Genomic DNA, 18,946 nt, shown 5'->3' with positions numbered 1-18,946 from the left:
GACGTCTACAAACATGTCCCTCTTCACCATGTTTGCTTTAAATTCAGTTTGGCATTGAGAGAAGGAGCGCAGTGTCTGTCTCACAGCCCTGTCACTCACTTCGCCCCCACACAAGCCAGAATCTTCTGTCTTTATACTTTTAAAATCTCTGGCCATGTTTCATAAATAAACCAGAGGATGAGGAGAAGTCAGACTCCTCTTCTGCTGCATGCAGATTTGCAGCAGCCGGGCTTTTTGTGAGGAACCCCTTTGCTCCAGTGCACGTGTGTAATGTAACATTACTGACTGGTTTTCGCTGTGCGTTTCCCAGACGCTGCAGTGTCACAATAAGACGGCTCACGACTTTGTCTTTGTGAGCTCATCTTCCCTCGTTGCCACCGCGGGCCTTTCGACAGACAACAGGTATAGCAGATTTTCATCTCTTGCTGTTTGCCTAGCTTCAGTTTTATGCCATTTTAAATGTTTGCATTCAGCAGCGACAGAAATGAGAAGCTGTTTTCTTAACACGCTGGAATGTACACGTGTTAATTTGTACTTCCACAGGAACGTGTGTTTGTGGGACACACTCGTGACTCCTGCAAACAGTCTTGTACATGGTAAGATGCACCATAATAAAAAAAAAAACTTTTAGACTCCATATAAAATCCATCTTTACACCTCAAGTAGTCAAATTACTTAAAATCCAAATTCTGCCAATTCTTTACAAAGTTTCCTTGAAACCAAATATTTCTAAATCGTCTGTAATCGTCTGAGGCTGACGCCATCATCTCATCCTCCCATCCGTAGCGTTCTACTGCCATGACTCAGGTGCTACTGTGCTCTCAGTGGCCCCCAGGCAGCAGCTGCTTATCACAGGTGGCAGGAAGGGCTGGATCAGTGTCCTGGAGCTTTCCCACAAGCACCAGCGCCAAAATTTCCAAGCCCACGACTCGCCGGTCAAAGCGCTGGCTGTGGATCCGACCGAGGACTGCTTCATCAGTGGCTCGGCCGAAGGCAACATCAAGGTATTCTGACTGACTTCTGCCTCCACAGGTTAGATACAAATGAATAACATTTGATGGAATAGATTTTTATTCCACAGACATCAGGCAATTTGGTAGCGGAGGTCTAGTTGCCCTGAAACATGGATTAAATGTGGAAACTGACAATTTACTATCTTCTATAACTTCAACTTTTTATACTAGGAGTTCTCAGATCATTAATTTTCCATGAGCGCTACACTGGGAGCAGTGTTTCAGAAAAGCCAAACACGGGTTTTAAAACCATTTTAAACAGCTGCAATCTCTCCTCCCTCTGCACAAAGTAAAGACAGAAGCGTCCTGCGAGGCGTTTGGCACCCAGGTGTAAACGTCTCCCTCTCCTCCACATCAGCAGTCGCACAACGGCTGCATTCATCCGTAGAGACAACAGCCACATCACCGTCAATAAAACCTGTGTAACACTCATCACCGAACACCTGCTTTGGACAGCGGCGTAAAGGATCGTGCACGCACGCACGCACGCACACACACACACACACACACGCGTGGTGCAGGGTGAAAGTGGGGTGACAGAAAAAGGCAAAAGACTCGGTTTCCTCCGAGATGCCAGGAGATGTGTTTGTGTTCCGCGAATATATTTCCAGACACAGCAGGTCTTTCATCTTTTTGACTTGAATCTGTTGGCGCAGATCACACAGCTGTCACTCCAAGGATGAAACCACTGCATCACACGGATGTACTGTAGAAGGAGTAGGAGTGCAGGGCACGTCTGCTTGAAATTCAAATGACTCTTATTCTGGATGATTGCTCACAGAACCTCCAAAGCTGTGTATGATGTTGTTACTCATCTCAAGTCATTAATTTTGTGTTGAATGGCTGAGAATGTAACATGGGTGTGCTTCTAAAATTCCTTAGCATATACGAACCAATGCAGATTCTCAGAGGACAGTCTGGATTTACTGTGCTAGCAAGGATTTGTGGCAGCAGGACTATGTTTGTCTGGATCTAATGTAAAATAAACTACAGCGCCAGCACAGTAATCTTTACGGAATGAGCAGTGTTAGACTGGTATTTGCTTAAAGGATCAGTTTATTGTTAGTCTGTTTTTTTATTGGTTTGTTGACAGACAAACAGACATCAAACCTCCGCAGCCTCAACGTGGTGTTTTGTTGGTCCACAGGTTTGGAGCGTGGCCTCGCAGGCGCTCCTCTTCACCTTCCCCAACGAGCATGCGCGCCAGTCGCTGTTCAGGAACCTCGGCACGGGCGTCATGCAGCTGGAGGTGGGACCGGCCAATCACATGTTCTCCTGCGGCGCCGACGGAACCATGAAGATGAGGATCCTCCCGAATCGCTTCAGCGTCGTCAGCAACAACAACAACAACTACGGCAACATGAAGAATGATGTCAAATTCATCATATAGACAGGAAAACGATGACGCGGACGCAGCTTCACGCCTGAATGCAGTATGAGCCTGTAACAGGTCCATTCACCATTTTGAATGAAGAATGACTTTCCTGACAAACAGATTTTCGTAGGATTCGCAGACTATTACAGAGTGAGAGCATCTGAGCCGCAGCTCCTGAGATCAGGCACTGAGCGGATCCTCTGTTTGTTTGGGACCTGAGCGCCCGCTTGACATTAAAGTTGACCAAACACGGAGCCTTTACGGGCTTTTGTAAGTACAGTGGAAGTGGGCACAGGGTAACATCCGCAGGCACATTCTCATTCAGCGAGAATAAACTGAGGATGGGAACCCAGCTGGAGCTTCTCTAAGTCAAACAAAGTGTTTGCTGAAGAGCACATGGAGCTGTTTTTGCACAGAGGACGAGGCTGTGGAATGAACGGGACGGAGCAGAGACCGAAGGCTCTGAAGCTGCAGCTTTGTTCTCCTGCAGCGACACGTTCTCTGTCGCTCCCATTACTGAAGCGCTGCTGGAGCGTTCAGGCGATAACGCAGTGTGTACTGTATGCAGTGGACAGTACAGATAAGTGATCCCTTTAGGGGTCGGACCGTCACAAAAACGCACAACGCCGGCGACGCCGCTCCGCCCGATGCAGCATCACACAGAGCACAAGCATCCACTGGCTCTGAACTAAATGTTGGAAGACAAACGACACCAGCTTGGTTGGAGAAGTAGTGGACCAACTGTTTGTCAGAAACAAACCACACTTTAGGCTTTGCCCAACTTCATATAAATATTATGGTGTCTTTTTTTGGCCGCCCTCTCGAGCCCGACATCCAGGAAACGTAGGTTTCATTGGCAAATAAAAACATATCTCCTACATTCAAAGCAATAGTTTGAGGGTTTGGTAGGTAGAAGATTAATTCCATCGTGGATACAGCTGGTTTGCTTTGTTTAGCAGGTGACTAGAATCAGTACTGTCACATCCACTAGTGTGTGTGTGTTCCTGCTTTACCACTGCCTGCACCATCACACTGTTTGTCTTTGCATTTGCCATGAAGTCATTTTTTGAACGAAGCCGCGTTAAACGCAGCCGTCGTTCAGAGGCGGCAGGAAACTTTCTCCCATTTGTAATGAAATGGAAGGACATTTATTTTGACAGCGCTCCGTTATCAGCCGATGCGTTTTAAGGTGAGCCCACTGAATTTCCAGCCCCGTCAGTCAGAGGAGCCTAAACTAATCTGGGGAGAGGAGCAGCGGAATTACTGCGGTGCATCCGCGGCCCTCGGGCCAAACAAACATGACTGTGCACCCACATCGTTCTGTTCTGTGAACAGAGCGCGAGTTGTGTTTATGTTAAAGAAACCCTCAATGCAGCGGATCTGAGGCGCGTTCTAAAATTAGTGCTGCAGTGAGTGTAGTTTGAAAGTAGCCTGCCATAATTACCTCTGCTGCTCCAACTACTGACATGAATTAGGAGCCAAGCCGACATGCAGTTTTCTTCTTCCCACAGTTTCAGTGAGTGTGTCTCATAGCAGCGCCATTAAACAAAGCATCATCCAGCTGAGCGCTTTGTGTCATTTACAGAATGTCAAACTATTTTTCCGCTGGGTCAGAACTAGTGACGTCCTCCTGTGCTGCCAGACGCTGGTTTCTTCTCTTTCATGGACCTAAACGCGCCATTTGTGTCTGTACAGTATCTGCCGATAAATCTGGAGCCAAGGTTCATGTACAATAACGCATAGAACTACAAACAGTCCTCGACTTTCATCACAGCTTTAGGTTCAGTAGTGGTGGAGTTCATTAGGTACATTTACCCGGTGGTATTATTAAGTGTCCTTATTCTGAGTACTACTTCTGCCATCGTGGCGCAGTACTGTCTGTCTTGGTAATATTCATTAATAAGATTATTTTTCATGTTAAAATTGCACAAAATAGCTTTAATTTAACATCCCACAAATAAACCCTTTTGTGGCTACATTTTCTTCTTGAATTGTTTTAATATTAAACTTAAGTTGTAGCAGGATGTTTTGCTGTAGACAGTGGATGGGGGTTGGGCTGGGCTGTTCACTTGTAAAAGGTATTATAGTTGACGGTGGAAGTGTCTTATTCCCAGAACGATGCTCTTCCCCTTCACTGACTCCAACCTTTCATTTCCCAGGTTGACACGCTGCCTTGGAAAGACTTCGCCTTGTAGTAATTTTAATTTATATGCTTTGCTGTTCAGTAATTAACTTCACTTCTCTATCGTACACGTTCTTCATGGATCCAAATGCAGCAGTAAAATGTCTGAGGTCGGTGTATAAGATGTTGCGTCTTCCACATAAATACTAAGGGGGTTTCGTGCAGCTTCTCCCGTAGCCGTTTGGTCTGAAGGAGTTTAATCCATTAAGCTACAGAACGACCCACAGAAGCTTGTTGTGCTGCTATAGGGAAACAAATGTAAAATAGTTTGACTTCAGGGAAGCTGTACTGGTAAAACCATACTGATGAAGCAGTTATATACAATATATATATATATATATATATATATATACACAGAACTATAAGCTGGGATTCTCATAACATAATTAACTAGTCGTACAGTAGATAAGCGTGGGTATGAAGAATATAATTCTGCCACAAACTAGTGTATTTAAGATCTGTGCATATTTATAATTATAAATCTGATGTAATCTTTCTTTGGATTTTGCTTTTTTGCTGAACAGCTACATCACGCCTTGTTTTCTCCACAAATCAGACTAATCATTTATGAAATTAGCAGCAACTAGAGAAAACATTTGATCAAAACCAAACTACCAAAACAGATGAAATATATTTTAATCAAAAACTGCTTATTTTCCAACACCTGTTAATCGAATAGAATCTAATCACCACATTGAACTTTGACCCGTCCCCCCGAACCTTGAAATGTGAATTTGATTACAAAAATCTAATTTTATAATACTTGTTGTGTAAATTGATGTATTATACACAGAAAATATACTGATAATAAAAATATGTACCATACACAAGTGCTTTGAAACTGAATACTTTTGTTACTGTGAAACTGGTTTTGCTGCTGGGCGTTTTCCTACTGATTCAACTTAAGGACAAAGCTCGACTTTATGCAGATATGATCTGATGCAGTTCAGCTCCAGGGAAGAGGCAGTAGTTTGTAAAACCAGAGCAGACTGAAGAGCTTTAATTCACAGAACTTTATTTAGCCGTTTACTTCACTGCCACCTGAACATTCAGGTTGTTGATGTTAAACATCATTCATTTCCAGTAATCCTGAAGCTGCAAAATGTTTTACTCCTCAACAAGTCGCACAGATAAATGGTTAAGTTCTATAAGGTTAGAATATGAATCACATTTTATTTCTATAGAACAAGTATTTCATTACAGTAATATTACTGATAATAAAATAGTAGATATTTTTGTAAGTACAGTAGTAAACTTTACATCCATCTTATGATTAAAACAGTATGAGATGCATTAAACTTGATTTCAACTGGACAGAACTTTGTTTAACTGTAGAAAATGTTCATTTCAAATAAAATGAATATGACTGATTATTTAACTGATGATTCATTTTTCATTGGGATCCCTCAAGAAAAGTGTGTTAAGGAGCACACGACCAAGCAAAGAAATGTCACGGAACCATTAACTGCTGTCAGTAAGTAAAGTTGAAAAGCAACACGGCCCTTAAAACATCTGCTTTTTGTCTGTTCTGTACGTTTTATTATTTTGAGGCTAATTGTGTGAACACATGAATGAGTGGTAGCGTACAGTAGGTTGGTTAGTCCTGAAGCTGATGTGATTGGCTGAGGAGCTCACAGCTTGGCATGGTCCTTGAGGATGACCTCCAGCTTCTGACTCAGCATGATGTTACCTCTAACCTTCAGCTTGCCAGAGAAGAACGCCTGAAAAAAGGGCAAGGAAAAAAAGGACACAATTTTCAGATTTTTCGCTCTCTGTTTTTTTTACCCCCAGTCTCCTCTGATTTATAGCCGCTCGGCTTTGATTCGTTTTCAAGTGCACAGGGAAGGAAAGAGGGCCAAGACGCCCGCGGCTAACACTTGATACAAAGAGAGCAACAAGCCAGGTCTCAGGCAAAGGGGAATATGTGCCACTGTTGCTCTCCACCAGAACAATGAGCAGAGATTCATATTCATAAGGTTCAGTGCTGAGATGTGCAGCAGAAAGTCTCTGTACTGGGGGAAGTGAACTCCTGTTGATGTGGAGCTGGGCTACGCTGGATGACAGCAGTGTCCTTTTCAACTCCCCCAACTAATCTTCCTCTGGCTGCTCCTTTCATCGTTGGGGAGGCTGGAAAAGACCCTGCTGATGCTCTTTATAATGAACACACACACACAATGGCCTCAGATCAATATCGAGCGCTCCAGGAAGCATATAAATTCTGTCCGGTGGTGGCCACTCCCTCTGACAGATGAAATGCTGCAGACATAACAAGTGGCATCGATTGATTACCCGCGCTGAGTGCTTTCTGAACTTGGTTTGATAGATCACTGCTTTCTATTTTCTATCTGACACCAGGAGATCAAGGTGGAAGTCATTATAGACTGAAGGGCTCTTCAAAGGTACTTTTACTTTAATTAAAATGTACAAGAAGCGACAGGATTTAAAATGAGCCTGTGTTTTCGGCGAGAACTCATCGGTTCACTTCACCCACGACGCGGCCTCTAAATCTCCCCGCGGCTGAAGCGTGTCATATCAACGGAGACTTACGGCAGCGCGCTGCTTGTTTGTTACCTTCTGGGGGTTGAGTTTCCCCCGCACCACCTCCATGAAGTCTTCATCCGAGACGGTGAAGGTCACATCCACCTTGCTGCTGTGAGGGCCGTGATGCAGGGAACCGCCGCCGTTCTTCAGGTCGATGGCTACAGGGAGACGACGAAGGCAGAGACACGGGATGCAGTAAATCAAAGCATCGTCCAACACTCGGACATGAAATACCAAAAGAATTAGTCAGACTACGCAGATGGAACGGCAGATAATGATATTCCAGAGTGTTTGTGGACGACTTACTCCACTCCGCCGCCTTCTTGCCGTCTTTCGTGATCTCCCAGCCGAACACCGCATTCACCTTCTTCACCAAATCTGCACCCAGGGCTTTAATGCGACGACCGATCTCGGCGAACACCAGGTCACTCTGAAGACCTCCAACCTTCAGAGGTGAACACAACTAATTTGGTCCGTTTCACAAGACTTTCAAAATGCACCTTGATTTTTGTCTAAATTATAACAAATTATTCACAAAGGAATTACAAAAAACAGGATTGTTTGAAAATAAAGGTTTGAGCAACATACTTGAGGGAGGTTTTCTGGATTGGCATCAGATGCAGGGTGTAAATCCACGTAGGCTCCTGACAGCACAAGAGCATCTGTCTCCTTCACCTGCACAAAGAAGAGCAGTGATCAGAGGAACAAACTCATGTACATAAAAGGCAAAGACCAACAAACACCAACTCTAAACACAGACCTTGCACTGGATGTGAATCCTGTTTCCCTCCTTCCACATCTCCGTCTGTAGAGACTGACCCGGCATCACCGGCTTCACAAAACGAACCTGGGGTGAAACCAAAATTATGAAGAACTTTAATTACAAATTCGAAAAACCTGATAAACTGTAATGTATATCTTTCTGTGCAGTTTCTGCACCAGGTTCTGGATTAGGATTTGTATTCATGAGATGGAACAGATAAGCATCTTAACCCTTGAAGAGTGAGTGATGGTTAATGTTTACCTTGATGGCCTTGAATCTGGAGGGGTCATTGTCTGCGTACTGCCTGAGGACGTGTCTCGCAGCGAAGCCAAACGAGCACAAGCCGTGCAGGATTGGAGCCTTAAAGCCTGAGCAAAGGGCACCTTTCAGTTCAGCATATTTAGAAATGAGGGAGCTCAAACATATCATTTGACCTAAAGTCCCAGGGAAGGACTCCGTTGTGTCTAAAACGGATGAAGACGAGCATCACACCGCAGCACAGACCCACCTCCCATGGCAGCGAAGCTGGGGTCTATGTGCATAGGGTTCCAGTCTCCACTCAAACGATACAAGGCTGCCTGCAACCAGGGAAGGGTCGTTTAATTTATAAACCCCTGAACTGCTCATTGTGGGAAGAAATAAAATTATTACAAGGCAATAAGAAGAGATAACCTAAAATAAAACCGTCTTTGAAGTGTAAGAGGCGTTTGAATTGCTCCAGGGTTTTAGATTTCTTTTCCCTTTTCCTTGTTCTTTTCTGCTGCCTCATTCAGTCTGTGTTCGGAGACCTTGAAACCTTGTTCAACATTTCTGCCATACATTTGCATTTTGTCCCAAACTTCCCCGTTTTCAGATCAGTCCCTCCCACACACGATCGATACAGCCGATTAATTCTGCAGAGAAACCCTCACAAGACGCGCTCACTTGGTCTCTGGTGGTTGAATCAATCACCACAGCGTCTGGTGCCCGCTGAGGCGGAGGCAGAGGAGTCTGAGGAGAAGAAATCAGAGCTGAGCACGAGGTGGTGCTTGTTTACGTCTCGGTTTGTCAGCGGGGGGTACGTACTTTGGCTTTCTCAGAGGTCCTCCTGCCTCCAAATCCTCCAGCTCCAACCACAAACACTGAAAACTGGTTGTAGCACAGCAGCTGGTTGCCATCGTAGGTGTGCACTGAAAGGCAGCAGAACACGGAGACAAACGTTGGTGGAGATTCTCATTCATCCAGGCCAGGTTGGCTGAACGCAGGTTTTTCCTCCAGAGAGTTTCCCCCTCCCACCTGTAAACAATGGGCTCATTATGTGAACTAAGGGCTCATTGTGTGAACTAAAGGCTCATTATGTGAACTAAAGGCTGGGGGTAGTGAGAAGGTGTGAACTCTCCACTACTTGGCTCTGGAGGTTTTGGAAACCTCTCTGGAGGAAAAATATGTGGCCTTCATCCAACCTCCTTTTGTCTGAAGAAGCCACCTGGATTGGTGTAAATCCAGTTAACGTGCCTCAACCTTCAGACGATGGAGGAAAAAGTTAAAAAGGGATTGACCTTTGATGACTCAAGCTGTGTTAAGAGACACGAAATCTGAACAAATTCGTAAGCAGCAAAAGTCACAAATAAACAATTTGCAATTTTAAGCCACTGAACATTACACTTAGTACTAAGGTCTATACAACAGATAAAGAGCCATGCTGTGACGTCAGATTACACATCTGTGTAAAGGCAGTGTCACATTATTTGTCATCACTTGGAATCATACACAACACATAATGACATGCTTACAGGACAACAAACACCTGCCTCACACTCATGTCTTCATTACGACACATTAATGGTGACACGACTTGACGTACGCCGACAGTGACGATACAATTAGCAGCTGTCAGACGGAATCAAATGCAGAGCGCAGTTAACTCGTTAGCTACTAATCAGGTCAATCACAAATATGAATGGGCAGAAAGGAACTAATATGTTTCTACGGGGCGTCACTGCAACCCAGAAATGATTTTATTTTACTCTGGAAGGATAAGAGGAGACAGAGATTTAGTTGGTTTAAGGAAATTACATGTTTCCCTGTGTGAATCCTCAGGGGAGCCTCAGGTCCCATGTTATTTGCTTTAAGTTGGATTAATTATAGATCAGAGTGCTTCTAATATCATCCATCTCTATGGGATTGTCAGACTAGAAACAGGAGCTGTTCTCAGTCCATTATTTCAATCCCCGCAGACACAGACTGGAAATTAACTTTGATTAATTCTGCCTGAGAGTTAACTCACAGGAAAGGACACGTTAAAGCGCTGAAACAAGTTAATAAACACACTGTGTGCGGAGGCTGTGCAGCCGGATGGGGGGAAAAAACTCACCGTCCAGGAGAATGATGGCGCCGGAGCCTTTGTCCAACACATCTGCTACGGTGCCCGTAGAGGTGAGAGCACCTGAAAGTGCACCTCATCCAATGAGTTCACACTATAATTAAGTCCGACACATGCATTACATAAGAAAGCGTCTCTGTAGTTCACACTGGCCTACTTTATGCCTCCCATGTATTAGCATTATTTTCAAGTCACAGAGCTACGTGTCCCTCATGGTTTGGAAAATCCAGGTCACTTAACAACACTTGGTGCCGTTTCTAAGATCTTCCCACATCCACACTTGACAGATCCTATATGGTTTATGGCAAACACGTCATTATTGAATCTACAAGTGAATTATTCAAGATGGTTTTTACATTTGTCAGTCTTTCAACACCTCGACCTTAAACTGGTCGCAGCTGAGACACGACTTTCAGTAAGAAAAACAATAGTTTTAATAGCAGAGGAGGAAGTACCTGAGGTGGGTAAAGGTTTGTACAGCTCCAGATAGTGCTCTCCATGCAACACCTGCACAAAGCATTTCAACACCTGTGACATACAATCACGTTCTACGGCCTCATTAGTGTGAATAATGCATGAATTACTACAGTTGTTCTTCTGTGCAGGCGGTGGAAAGGTTACACACACACACAGAGTCAGTTTTCTAACCTGCGTGAGGTCTATGTTGAGTCCAGGGATTGAACTCAAGCCTCCTTCCATCATGACTGCCTGAGCAGGAATTACCCCAAAAGTGGGGAGGCAACTAAAGTCTTCATGTCTTTCATACAGAAATCTAAAAGCAGAAATACGTTTGTGGACTATTAAAACACACTTTCTAGGAACAAGTCATAACCTGGATGCATTCTAGTAGAATGAGTGGCAGCAGACACACACCTGAGGTGGTCTGGGTCTTTAGTAGACATCCCGACCCCCAGCGCATACAGAATACACTGGGTGGAGTTGAAGCTCAGTGTGTTCGGTGTCAGCTTCTGCCCCACTGCGTCGGTCTGAGGGCCAAAGACAAAAGAGGGAATTTGTGTGTTAACAAGCAGTGAGAAAAAGAAAAACCTAACTGCTGAACAGAGCTTCACCAAGTGTTAATGATGCAAAGTCACAAATGCATTTTAAAGCTCACGTTGCTGGGTTGTATAAAGATGACTTAAACATTTTACCAACATAACAAAAAAACAGTATTGTCCTTAAAGGATTGACACTCTATAAATAGTGTAAATAATTGACACTGTAAATAAAGATTTCTTGTGTTACATACAACAGACATGGCTAAATTTAATGCAGCCTGATAAAACAGTTCAGCAGCGCAGAGATGCATGAAATAAATACAAGCGCAGCAGGAGCACAGTGGGAAATAATCCTGCACCATATCACAATGGACAAGGACGCTGCCACCAGCAGAACACAAACACAGAACACACAGCAAAGTTACTCGCGGGTTCTAAAAGTTTAAACACAAGAAAAAAAATTTTCACCCTTTGTCTTTAAACTTTCAGGATGAAAATGTTGGCGTAGTCGCTGCATCTTACAACAACATTAACAGAAAAGTGTTGCCGTTTCTGCGGATGATTATTTAATGTTATATAATTAAAGTTGTGCTGCTGGATGTTTTATTTAAGCAGCTCAGCCATGTGTGAGATGTAATGACTTCACTTCTTGTCACTTAATGAAAGTGAAGTGCAGCGGAGGTGCGCACATCCAGCGAGATGTCGCTGAATTATTGCATTGTCTTAAACAGATGATCCGAGCTGACGCACGTCTGGTGCATCACCGCTTCAAGTGACGGAAGACGTCCAAGAAGAAGGCGTCGGTTTGTAGCTCGTGATCGTCGGACTGAATGCGGCGCGATGCAATTAAAGAGTCACGACTTGTCGTGTTTGTCAACAGCGCCACACTTTTGAATTTCATTAACAAGCTAGGCTGCAGACTCTAGCACAGTCTCAGTGGTGAATACGTGCTTTTATGTATTTGTTAAAAGCTGCAGCACAATAATGTGTGATCCCTGCATCATTTCCCCATCTACTGTACTCACAGGATTCATGCCTGACGCCGAAGCCACGGCAGCAGTTGGATTCAAACCGACCTCTCCACCCTCCACTCGAGACAGGACCTCCACTACAGAATGGAGAGACTCTGTACAAAAGGTGAGAGGTGATTTGGTCACAATATGAATCCTGGAAACTAGAAAAGCTTGCTTTCAAAATGGAAGAAAATACATAGGTGTTAACACAATAGAAATTTCTGGATCATATGTAAATAAGAAAGCTTTAACTGCGATAGATAGATGTGAGGTCTGCTTGCATTAAGGAAACAAATCTGCGCTCATGTTAAAGATGAGCCCTTTGGCGTCGGCTTCACGCTGTGTGAATGGAATGCGAGCACAGACAAACGAGCGACAGTCACCAGGAACGAGCACAGCAGCCACTAATTACTGTCACACGACGGCGGCAGCAACAAGTCGCAGTCGTACGCTACAAACGAGGAGCCACAAAGCCATGCTAATGAGGCCAACGTGGCCCCCGTGGAACTGCCAACTCCGTTCAGCTCACGGTAACACGGACGCCCTTTCCTCACAGCAGCACGTGAGTGGGGCGGAGGAGGTGGACAGCAACCATGATCGTCATGTGTCAAACCAGTCGAGAACATTACTCCACTTATTTTTTCCTCTTTGATTGCAGCATCACAGGGTCCTCAGCCTATTTTATAGAATATTCTGTGGTATCTATGACTGTCTTCACGCACACGCACACCTTTCATCAGTTATTGTGTATTGCTCACCTTGGATGCTAAGAGGCTTGCCGGCGTCTGTAAAATCACAGATTTTGTCCCACCGGTCCCTGACAGCCTCAGGAGTCATTGGTTGGTTCTTCTGCCTCGCGATGGCGCCCTGAGAGCGCTCCCAGCGCACTGCTCCCACGGACACGGGAAGAGAGGTCAATAGAACGGAGCACTGGACACTACACCCTCACATCAGGCAAAGGGAAGAGGCACTGTACTCACATTTACCAATCCAGCCTGCTCCCACCTGAAACATTTGAAAACAAGCATATCTTAAAATGCTGTTGCTTTTTAGCAGAGTTTGAGACTGCATGATTTCGTGCATACCTCAAACAGGCCTCCATTTTCCTGGCACTGGTCGTGGCAGAGCCAGAGGACGAGGGGAGCCACATACTCCGGCTTCAGAGACGCCACAAGATCTAAATCAAATTTAAAACACAAACGCAGCAGCTTCTTTTTACGGCACGGCTCTCGCACAAAGTCATAAATGACTCAACAGACATTGAATCATTTAAATGATACAATGTTCCCATTTCAAAAGTATCACACAAGCCTGAAGCATTTGTGCAACAGAGCTAACAGACTAATACTTCCTACAATTTCAATACGTTATGTCAATGTCATAAAAACCCGCCACCGGCCTTAAATGGTGGCACAAAATACATAACTAAGAGGCATTCTGCCTCGCTGCACGCTGAAATGTTTAGATTTGAATTTTGTTGTTTATTAGAAAAGCCTGAGTCAGTAAAAGCAAACATATGGAAGCAAGTCATTACTGAGGGGGACCATCCTGTGACAGTTGGCACAGCGCTGGGCGACAGATGCTACTGCAGACCAGCACAGCAGGGCAGAAAAACCACTCCTTTAATTTGTCACTTAAGAGCCCTGTGAAGAGGGCTGGAGTCAGCGGGCCCTCGATGTCTTCAGAATGTACAGACACCGGGTTGAGATCCTCAAAGCGCCGCAAAGATGACTAACAAGTTGCTATATTAGGTTTTAAAAACATGCCCATTAATTATTCCTATTGGATGCTACATTCTGTCTCAGAAACGTCTAAATGTTTCATTTGCATACTTGCTCACACGTTGTGGTGACATTTGGATGCACCGCCAACACCTACAGAAGAACGGAGAGGCCCGTTCCTATCGAGGCCTTACTTACAGGGAGCATGTCTCACCGTGGCTGTGGGAACAGCGGGGGGTGGGGTGGTTAAAAAACAAAGCTCTTGAATATTAGATGACGAATTTGCATGTCAAACGGGAGTGCTGTTGCCTCAAATTCTATGAATCAACATTACATGGGCGTTACATTATGCAGCGGTTCTAATTTAAAGCTGTGGTTAAAACCCATTTGGCCGTTTTGGCCCGTCCAAAAACACGTGATACCTCATAGAACGCCACGGTATGCATCATGCACACCTTCTGCATTCATTCATTCGTTCATGCGTGTTGTTTAACTTTGCTTTGTATACTTTGTATACTTTGTATACTGTACCTGGGGGCATCACAGTCTCCGTGAGACGCGACCCAGCCACAGGAGCGATGGTGTTGCAGTGGATGTTGTACTTGCGTCCCTCGATGGCCAGGGTGTTGGCCAGTCCCAGCATTCCCAGCTTGGCAGCGCTGTAGTTGGCCTGGCCGAAGTTACCGTAGATGCCTGCAGCTGAGGCCGTCATGATGATCCTGAGCACAGAAAATCCAGGTTAGTGCTAAAGTAACATGGACTGCTTTTAAGTGGAGTAATGTATACAGTAAGTAAAAGTGTGTCCCTTAGTGTCTTCAGTATTTGGTACCTCAGCTTAATGGAAGCACTTGGTCTCGGTAGAACAAGACCAGTAAATATTACATTGTTCAGGGATGAACCTACAGTATAAAGGATGATGATGATGATGAGATGATTCATTTATCAAACGCTGGCCTTTGAGCTACTGTAGTATGCAAATGTCTCCATTTATGGGAAAGGTAATGGTTTCAGACATATTATTAAGCGGCATCGAGTGAATATGGGTTAGATAATGTGATGGCAGACATGCTCTCCTCCGGAGCCCACTCAATAGCCTCATAAAAGCCATTCAGAGAATCTTTGGTACTTTCTCTGCCGCCTATAACGGCATACATACACAATGTTATCTACAGTATGATAGTGATATTTTCTTGATTATAATCCAACCATGGTCTGATCTAAGGCTACTGTAGCTTTACTGGATAGAAAAGACAGCCATTCCATCTACAATACCAGGAGGATTGTTCAGTTTCAACCCACATCAAAGCCACTAGTAGCTGGATTCCTACCTGCCAAAATTCTGTTTTTTCATGTGGTTCCAGGCAGCTCGCGTCACCAAAAACGAGCCTCTCAAGTGAACTCTGTGAATAATGTCTGCAATGAAGAGTAATGACAGAGTGAACACTACCACACGCAGGATGACAAACACTGCTGTTATTCATTTTGAAACCGTGGATCAGATCCATCTACAGAACATCTTTTGCACAAATTGTTTTTAGAAACATAATGCACTTGGAAGCAAATGTGTTTCTCCACGTGTGGCGCAATTACATCTGAAAGCAAAACTAATGGATTTAACATGACGATGTAATATCTCCAGATGAAAGCAAAGCAAATGTTAATAAATAAATGAATTACCCCAGTCCATATCGCTTGTTCTCGCAAAGGATCGGTCTCGAAGGATCCTTGACCAGAACAAAAGAAGCAGTGAAGAGCTTCAGTCCTTTCACACAGATGTGATTAAACAGGAACAGCTTTCATGACTTACCCAGCATTGTTTACAAGAATATCTGCAAGGAAGAATATTTTTATTACAAATCATTTATTTACTAAGCAAGTATGAAATCAGATAATGTACTTGAACAACGCGTACCTATTCTTCCAAATGCATCCAACGCCGTCTGGATGAGTTTGTCCCCATCTTCTACAGAATCTGTGCGCACACACGCACACACACACACACACACACACACACACACACACACACACACACACACACACACACACACAATCTAGTTTTGCTCTGACAGGTCGACTGTTTTTACAATGTTGATTCCTTGATACCTTTGTAAGTTACAAGAATACAATTTTTCATTAAACCCAAGAACACACACTCCCCTGCTTTGTCTGATATGAAATAATGCGTGAGAATAACAAAATTGTATTGACTGATGAGCATCAGTGGTCTTTATCTCAACAATAGATTTCTGGTAAATTATACATTTGTGTTACATTCATAGTACAAGAGCAATAATAATATATAATATAACCAAACATATTAATCAACCTCCCTGTTTTCTTCATCTTTTCTATTTGTGAGATACTCGAAGATTAGATAATGAAATATGTTATCTACAGTATTTGATTATAGCTGAAAAACCCATTACATTGTATTTCATTGTGCGAGTCTACTATTAAGCTAAACTAAATGTGCCAGGATAAGCAGTGCAGTGAAGATAATGATGTTTAACAGAAAACTAGAAGGTTAGTGCAAACTTCTCACCATAGTTGGCCACAGCTTTGCCTCCCTTCGCTCTTATCTCCTCCACCACCTTATCTGCAGCTGCAGAACTCTTTCCACCCCCTTTAATATCTCCCCCAAGGTCATTCACTTTATTGCAGGAAAAAAAGACAAAGATTAGCAACTGTAATTCTCTATGAGCAACTAGGCTGGCAGACGATTGCAGCTAAGCTGATTTCTTGTCAGAGTTGTAGAATAATTTCAAGATCAGTCGTTTGCAATAAAATCTCTCTGCAACAAATAAGTCAAATGTATCTCCTAAATTAGACAAGTCTTAGGATGCTCTGCTCCAACTTTTTCTGCTCTACGTTATCTACTAACAGAGAACCAATCTAGTACCTGTAAATTAGGTTTGTGACCTACTGTGACTAAACTGATACCAGAATTGTTTTTCTACAGCGGATTGCACTTTACTTTAAGCCATGATGACAATGACTAATGTTAACAGCACTTTTGATAAGATTAGTACCTTTACCAATAGCAATCCAATGTCACGGATCAGTGCATCCCTGCTTGAATAAAATCTGGGAGTCAAGCATAGCAGTGAAAATGTAGACAGGTGTCTACTCTCCCGTCACACGTGAAACTGGGACCGTTTTCTGCTGTTATGCAGTCAGAAGAAATGCGAACGTACAGTAAAGCTCACCAGCTAACATGCTAGAAAAGATCAATTATGAAATCTAAACTAATGAATCAATATGCTGTTGTCTAATCCTGAACAACTAAGACTTCTGGTGGCCATACACAGCATGACACCAGAACAAATGTCCACAATGACAAGTTCATGTTCATGGCAGAGAATGAAGCTCTACCAGGGTTACGAAGGTTTATGTTTAGCAGGTATTCACCAGACATAAAAAATCAGGCAGGTCTTGTCTATAAGAACAGTGCATCCGGTTTAATTGCTCTGTAAACTGGGTTTATGGGGCTGAAAATGAAGACACTTAATTTACCTACGACTGAAGCGCCTCTTTCAGCAAAAGCCAGTGCATATTCTTTGCCAAGGCCTGAAAAAAAAAGACAGACGAATTCACAAAAAAAACAAGAACACTCCCATCGGCATCCACCGTTGGGGTAAGACTTTAATCTAGCAATTTTAAATGTTGCATTTTCGCACACCAGCTGAAAAGTGCTTAGGCTGCTGATGACTGAAATACCACTGCATTCTGTCTGAAAGCAGAAAATGAATCAGAAGCATTTCCAGCTTCTCGTGTTAGTGAGTATATCAGGTCCAGGGGTTTAAATGAGAAAAATCATTATACCATAATATGATCGCCAAGCACATTATCCATGCAGTTCAATGTGTGAAGTTATGATGCTTTTAAATATTAGTGTTTCTCAAGCTCCAATAACAACAGCTGATTACAGTAATTGCTATCTTCCTTTAGATTGTAAGGACTTTCACTGGTGGAAATTATTTCATGCGGCAACAGACTGTGCTGTCACATGTGAAAACAGACATTTAGTCAATAATGACAGTGTGACTCAGTTGTTGTCTATTGAATTTCTTTTTAATTATAAACATGCCACAATCCAGTGTCCAGTCTTATCGGACCAGACAAAGTGTGTCACACTGACTGTGGCTAAAGTAATACTACATATATGACAGGCGATCCAGTAGGTTTTCTAACTGGGGGAGGAGTCTCGTGTGTCCCCCTCACTCTCTTCTGTACCCGCACCCTTTCACACACTGACAGTGAAAAAAACAGTTCTGTAGATGTCGTATTCTGTGAACTTTGCTCCGTGGGCTCATGTGCAAACTTGGATCGTGGCTTTAATTAATTAAAACGACTGATTCCAGCTTTCATCTGGACGAGCTCCTCGGTATCATACATATACCGAGAGAGAAGACGTGTTTACGTATGGCATTTTTTAGAGATGTGACTAATAAATATTAGCTATATGATAACGCTTTGCAGTCCGTGCTAACGTTACAAAACCTGTGTAACGTCAGCGGCTACATCGGCTTAGCTAACGTTTGCACGGCGACTATACCTCCTCCGGCTCCAGTGACCAGCACGACTCTTCCCTCGAATGACAAAGACATTCTAACACGTAATTATCCTCCTGTTCCCGAACAGAACCTGCACTGAGCCACAGGACAGCAGGGTGAACTTCTGCAAGTTACACTTCCGCAATATCGAGGGGGCGGGCTCGACAGTGACCAATCACAAAACAGGATTTACTAACCCTGTTTGTTATTGGTTTGTCCGTGTCGTTATTAGTCTATTAGATAATCACGTAAAATAACCGACAGCTCAACTTTCTGATGCAGAAACAAATTCAAATTAGTTAAAAAAGTTAAATTTCATTTATTTATTTTAGCTCGATCGTTTGAAGCTTGTACGGCTATGAATGTAATGTAATGTATTGGGGAGAACATAATGATACAATACAAAGAAAATTAGCTTTTAGAGT

At 43.5% G+C, this 18,946-nt stretch overlaps 2 protein-coding genes across 5 annotated transcripts in view; one reads left to right on the top strand and one right to left on the bottom strand.

Annotated features, from left to right (window-relative positions):
• The window catches only part of LOC114861820 (dmX-like protein 1), a 36,575-nt gene extending 31,175 nt beyond the window's left edge, over window positions 1–5,400 (top strand). For all 4 annotated transcript variants that reach the window (XM_055511620.1, XM_055511619.1, XM_055511617.1 and 1 more), the window contains 4 exons: window positions 311–402; window positions 544–596; window positions 787–1,004; window positions 2,161–5,400. In XM_055511620.1, coding sequence (XP_055367595.1) covers window positions 311–402; window positions 544–596; window positions 787–1,004; window positions 2,161–2,403 — 606 coding nt within the window. In that variant the 3' untranslated portion in view covers window positions 2,404–5,400. The remainder of the gene's footprint in view (window positions 1–310; window positions 403–543; window positions 597–786; window positions 1,005–2,160) is intronic.
• Window positions 5,401–5,568: 168 nt separating this feature from the next.
• hsd17b4 (hydroxysteroid (17-beta) dehydrogenase 4) lies at window positions 5,569–18,682 on the bottom strand. Its single transcript, XM_029161447.3, has 25 exons — window positions 18,524–18,682; window positions 17,482–17,535; window positions 16,511–16,618; window positions 15,881–15,940; window positions 15,776–15,797; window positions 15,646–15,692; window positions 15,297–15,381; window positions 14,500–14,687; window positions 13,333–13,424; window positions 13,228–13,252; window positions 13,006–13,134; window positions 12,260–12,360; window positions 11,110–11,222; window positions 10,885–11,008; window positions 10,692–10,743; window positions 10,228–10,299; window positions 8,940–9,043; window positions 8,799–8,864; window positions 8,383–8,452; window positions 8,136–8,242; window positions 7,872–7,958; window positions 7,700–7,786; window positions 7,418–7,556; window positions 7,142–7,269; window positions 5,569–6,291 (listed from the first exon to the last, which is right to left on the bottom strand). The coding sequence occupies exons 1-25, from the start codon at window positions 18,573–18,575 to the stop codon at window positions 6,202–6,204; spliced, it is 2,202 nt and encodes a 733-aa protein (XP_029017280.1). The 5' UTR covers window positions 18,576–18,682; the 3' UTR covers window positions 5,569–6,201.
• Window positions 18,683–18,946: the final 264 nt, after the last annotated feature.

The sequence above is a fragment of the Betta splendens genome, chromosome 9 (assembly GCF_900634795.4).
Source record: "Betta splendens chromosome 9, fBetSpl5.4, whole genome shotgun sequence".
Lineage (NCBI taxonomy): Eukaryota > Metazoa > Chordata > Actinopteri > Anabantiformes > Osphronemidae > Betta > Betta splendens.
This window is presented reverse-complemented; position numbering and strand designations above follow the sequence as displayed.